Raw genomic sequence first — 5,880 nt, 5'->3', positions numbered from 1 at the left:
TAAGCACATGCGTTTGTTTGCGTTAAAAACGCATGCGTTTTTATAGAAAGAAAAATAGAAAACAAACTGAAAAGCCACCCACCACCATCAAGGTGATAAAGGGATCCAAACCATAACCCTAACCCTAACCTCACCCCTAACCGTTTAATGAACATTTTCTGACATAGTGCCACGTATTTCAGTCACGTTTAATGAACATTTTCTGAGTCATAGTGCCACGATATTTAAGTGCCACGTATTTAAGTGCCATGTATTTAAGTGCCACGTATTTAAGTGCCACGTATATAAGTGCCACGTATATAAGTGCCACGTATATAAGTGCCACGATATTTCAGTGCCATGTATTTAAGTGCCACAATATTTCAGTGCCACGATATTTCAGTATATTCAGATATTTCAGTGCCACGATATTTCAGTGCCACAATATTTCAGTATATTCAGATATTTCAGTGCCACGATATTTAAGTGCCACGTATTTAAGTGCCACGATATTTCAGTGCCACGTATAGTGCCACGATAATTCAGTATATTCAGATATTTAAGTGCCACGTATTTAAGTGGCACCGAAATACGTGGCACCGAAATACGTGGCACTTAAATACGTGGCACTTAAATACGTGACTTAAATACGTGGCACTTAAATACGTGGCACTTAAACGTGGCCATCTTAAACGCGGCCCTAACCCTAACCCTACCCCTAACCCTAGGGATCCCTCCCCTAGCTATTTCTATTTATAGTGGGTTAGTTGCACATTTCCTTTTTTTTCCCCCTCCCAATGCGTCCTTTTGGGAATAAAATGCATCCTGCAAATGTGCCTGCAGGATGCGTATCTTTACCATAGACTTGTATTGCCAACAGATCGTGACATATGGCCACACGTTGCGTCCGCCGTGCACTGGATGCGTCAGGTTTTCGCAAACCGTTGTCTTTGAAAAATGCTCAAGGGAACTATTTTCTGTCCGTTTCATCCACTGTTTCAGACTGCGCATGCTCAGCAGGAAATATCGCTCTCATGGTATTTCCTCACGCAGCAGTCTGGTGGAAATGTGAAAGCACACACCTCCGTCTGTACATTGCGCCGATGATTCGTGACAGGCGACTATGACTGAAGTGTGAAAGAAGTCTAAGGTACACCATGTGTACAATAATATTACATGTCTCTTTTTTTGACTGTGTTGTGCAGTAACGCATATTTTTGCTACAGTCGCAGACCAGAAGACGAAAAATGTGGGTACACCCAATAGTGGCACAAAGGACTATGAAGGGACATTTTAATGTGCTATATCAAGATTTGAGGAGGTAAGTTTTTCTTATGTGAAATGACTTCCTGTAAACTTATCCATGTCTGTCCGGACCTTTTTACTCCTTTTTTCCAGATACCCCGAGAAATTCATAGCGTTTTGTCGGCTGAGCATACCCGCTTTTGATCATCTTCTTTCTGTCGTCCGTGCTGAGCTGACATACGAGGACACTGTGATGCGGAAGTCCATCTCTGCTGAGGAAAGGCTGCTCATCACCTTGCGGTAAGTATTTTTCAATTTTTTGTTTTGCCTGTCATAAGTACTCTTTGACACATCAATGTCTCCGGTACGTGTGGTGAAAGTTTTCCCGTGTCCTGGAGACACTGACAGATGGCCATTTAAAGGGAACCTGTCCCCCCAAAAATCGACGCTGAGCTAAGGCCACCGGCATCAGGGACTTATCTACATCATTCTGTAATGCTGTAGGTAAGCCCCTGATGCTGGTGGGCTTACCTCACCCTTGATTTTGGTGGGGACAATTTCCCTTTGACGGCTGGGATCACACATACGCAATATACGTCCGAGTCTCGCCGGTGAAATCCCACCTCTGGCGCCGGCACTCATGAGCAGAGCGTGCAGCTCCATGTGTTGCTATGCGGGTGCACGCTCCGCTCCGGAATTCAGACGCAAGAGGAGTCATTTCACAGGCGAGACTCGGCCGTATCTCGCGTATGTGTGATCTCAGTCCAATGTTTGGGTGTACGCACAGGTCAGCTAGGTGTTATGTAATTTTTTTTTTTTTTTTACATTTTCTGGGCGCATGGTACACAAACACATACACACATGGCTGGCCACCACGAAAGAAGAGTGCTGTTGAACACGAACTCTTTATCACGTTTTGCTGGTGACCAGCGCTTTTCTTCTTCCATGGTGACCATCCATGTGTTACTAATGTCTGACACAGTTAAGGCCCCGTCTCACATAGCGATTTACCAACGATCACGACCAGCGATATGACCTGGCCGTGATCGTTGGTAAGTCGCTGTGTGGTCGCTGGGGAGCTGTCACACAGACCGCTCTCCCCAGCGACCAACGATCAGGGGAACGACTTCGGCATCGTTGAAACTGTCTTCAACGATGCCGAAGTCCCCCTGCAGCACCCGGGTAACCAGGGTAAACATCGGGTTACTAAGTGCAGGGCCGCGCTTAGTAACCCGATGTTTACCCTGGTTACCAAAAAAAACAAACACTACATACTCGCCTTTCGGTGTCCAGGTCCCTTGCCGTCTGCTTCCTGCTCTGACTGAGATCCGGCCGTACACTGAGAGCAGAGCGCAGCGGTGACGTCACTGCTGTGCTCTCACTTCTCACTGTACGGCCGGGAGTCAGTGAGAGAGCAGGAAGCAGACGGCAAGGGACCTGACGGACATCAGAAGGCGAGTATGTAGTGTTTGTTTTTTTTTACATTTACGCTGGTAACCAGGGTAAACATCGGGTTACTAAGCGCGGCCCTGCGCTTAGTAACCCGATGTTTACCCTGGTTACCAGTGAAGACATCGCTGGATCGGTGTCACACACACCGATTCAGCGATGTCAGCGGGGCCTCAACGACCAAAAAAAGGTCCAGGCCATTCCGACACGACCAGCGATCTCGCAGCAGGGGCCTGATCGCTGGTACGTGTCACACATAGCGAGATCGCTATGGAGGTCGCTGTTGCGTCACAAAACTTGTGACTCAGCAGCGATCTCGCTAGCGATCTCGCTATGTGAGACGGGGCCTTTACACACCTGTACACAGATATCACTGGTCAATTAGTCCTTCCTGTTAGTATTGTGACATATGGAAGAAACCTGTCAGTAGTTTTTGCCGCTATAGAACATGTTGAAATCCAACCTATCTACTGCATTGTTACATTGACTGGGGAAGTTTGACTGGGGAGTTATTGGCAGCATTGGAAAAGGTTCTTGAAAAAACAGGCGGTGACATTGCGGTCCTAACTGCTGACAGGTTTTCTTTAACTTGAGGGTGACATTACTAATAATCTTTTCTTTCCTTGCAGATTTCTGGCCACAGGAGAGAGCTATACATCCCTGCACCTCCAATTTAGAGTTGGTAAATCTACCATCTCTCAAATTGTGAGGTGCACATGTACCGTCATCTGGCAGAAGTTGCAGCCCATCGTGATGCCTTCCCCAACTGAGGAGACTTGGCTGCAGGATGCAGCAGGCTTTCAGTCTGTGGCCAATTTCCCAAACTGCATAGGTGCAGTCGATGGTAAACATGTAAGGGTTCAGCAGCCACCACGATCAGGATCACGCTTCTTTAATTATAAGAAGTATTTTTCAGTGGTCCTGATGGCGGTGGCTGATGCCCATTACAAATTTGTTGCCATTGACGTTGGTGCCTATGGTAGTACTGGGGATTCTCGGGTGTTGCGAACTTCACAGATTGGAATGCAAATTCTTCAAGATGGCGGAACGCTCCCAGCCCCAAGACCTTTGCCGGGTTCCACACATCCAATACCCTTTGTGATGGTATCGGATGAGGCCTTTGCTTTAACTACCAACCTGCTGCGCCCATACCCACGAAGGGGACTGGATGCCCGATGGAGGATTTTTAATTATCGGCTGAGTCGTGCACGAAGATATGTGGAATGCACCTTTGGTATCATGAGTAGTCAGTGGAGGGTCTTTCACACACCCATCCAGCTGGATACTGACACCGTTGACACTGTGATTAAGGCTTGCTGTGTGCTTCACAACTATGCTCGTGACTACACCACTGACATAGATGTGGAGCAGCAGCAGCCTGTATTGAATCCAGTGGTCAACGTGGGTCTGGGAAGACCATCCAGCTCCGGTGTGTGTGTGAGAGAAACCTTCACTGATTACTTTATGAGTCCTGAAGGTGCCGTGCACTGGCAATACTCCTGTGTCGGTGATGTGCAGCCGGACCAGCAGAGGATGGACGAAAACTAACCCGAACACTGAAAATTAAATTGAAGACCAATAATCATTTTTCACTTTTTTGGGGAAAAAATTGTTATTTTCTATTCACTTATTAAAAAAAATGTATAATCTATTTTTTGCTTTATTTCAAATTAAACTTTTTTTTTTCTTTTTAGTCTAACTATGAGTTATAGCACGAGTTGATTTTCTGAAAAAACTTGTTGGGTATGGGTATTCACAAACAGTGTGATTACATATAATGGAACAGCATTATGACTGTCAACATTGTAACTATTGTAACATGATATACTCTTGGCCAAATAAAAAGTGGTCAGAGTTGGTATCTGAGTAGTACTGGCTGGTAGGCCGGTGATACCGTTGGTCATGCTGCACTGGCTGTGGCGGTGGCGGTGGCGGTGGTGGTGGAGGTCTCACACTCCGTGTGATACCTGTTACAATGTCCGCTAGTGGGGCAATTGGTGCAGGTTCTTCGAATGCGTCCAAAAGAGCATGGACAGAGCTCATGAATTTGCTCAGTCTTTCCGGTGCCAATAACCGTGCCTTGTTTGCAATAGTAGACCCAAAAAGATCAAGATAATCTTCTTTGGCAGATTTGTTTAGAAGATCAATGGTCTCATTGACTCTTTTTGTGGTTTTATCTTCTTTTTTTTTGCCTAATTTTTTTTTGGGGGGTGGGACTGTTATTGGCACCGGAACGACAGAGGTTTCTTGGGTTCTTGGAACATCACTTTGGTCAGCTGAAGATGTTGCACTGGAGCATATTCCCGAAGTGCCAGCGACAACAGGGATAGAGTCTTGTGAGCCCAAAGCAGATGTGTCATCGGCTGACTCAGCTGTTGAGTCCTCTACGGGGTCAGGAGCTGGAATGTTCCCTTCAGTGCTGTGAAAAAAAAGGAATTTTTAAGCTTGATACAATAAATTATATTCATAAGTACTGCATTCACTTTAGTTTTAACAAATCACCTTCTCAAAGTCCTGCTTGTGATCAAGAAACTTAGCTCATCATACAAGCTGAAGCTCCCTTTCACCGGGGAAGACCCGCTTTTGGACTGGCTGGTGTGAAATTTTTGGAAGCGGTCTCGCACTGAGCGCCAACGCTGTCTGACTTCTTTATCTGAAACAATAAAATATGATCATTACATTCCCTTTAAAATAAAAATTTCTGCAAGGTGTAAAAAAAAAAAACTTACTAATTTGCTGCTGCAGGCTATAGGTGTAGCCGTCATAATGCGGATAGAGGTCACGTACAATCCTCGTCCAGCAATTGTCACGTGCATACTTGTCTTTATAGGCCTCATCGGCCGGGTCCCATATGGCGGGCATGTCCCTTATCTATTATGGATAACAAAATGTTATTAAAAACCTTCCTCAGATGTCATAGTTAGACATTAAAAAAAGGAAGAATATAAAAATTTTTTTAGAAATTGTAGACACACCAATATGTTTTATATATATATATATATACAGTATATATATATATATATATATATATATATATATATATATATATATGTGTGTGTGTGTGTATGTATGTGTGTGTGTGTATATATATATATATATATATATATATATACATACACACACTATATAATTGTAGGATCCGTCTTTCTGTCCTTCTGTCTGTCATGGATATTCATTGGTCACTTGCATTTTGATCTGCATGCATTT

The 5,880-nt window shown here is 44.6% G+C and overlaps 1 protein-coding gene across 1 annotated transcript; it reads right to left on the bottom strand.

Annotated features, from left to right (window-relative positions):
- Positions 1-4,482: 4,482 nt before the first annotated feature.
- On the bottom strand, positions 4,483-5,633 carry LOC143808998 (uncharacterized). Its single transcript, XM_077292177.1, has 3 exons — positions 5,403-5,633; positions 5,176-5,326; positions 4,483-5,092 (listed from the first exon to the last, which is right to left on the bottom strand). The coding sequence occupies exons 1-3, from the start codon at positions 5,533-5,535 to the stop codon at positions 4,483-4,485; spliced, it is 894 nt and encodes a 297-aa protein (XP_077148292.1). The 5' UTR covers positions 5,536-5,633.
- Between the last annotated feature and the right edge of the window lie 247 nt (positions 5,634-5,880).

Source organism: Ranitomeya variabilis, chromosome 2 (assembly GCF_051348905.1).
Source record: "Ranitomeya variabilis isolate aRanVar5 chromosome 2, aRanVar5.hap1, whole genome shotgun sequence".
NCBI lineage: Eukaryota > Metazoa > Chordata > Amphibia > Anura > Dendrobatidae > Ranitomeya > Ranitomeya variabilis.
This window is presented reverse-complemented; position numbering and strand designations above follow the sequence as displayed.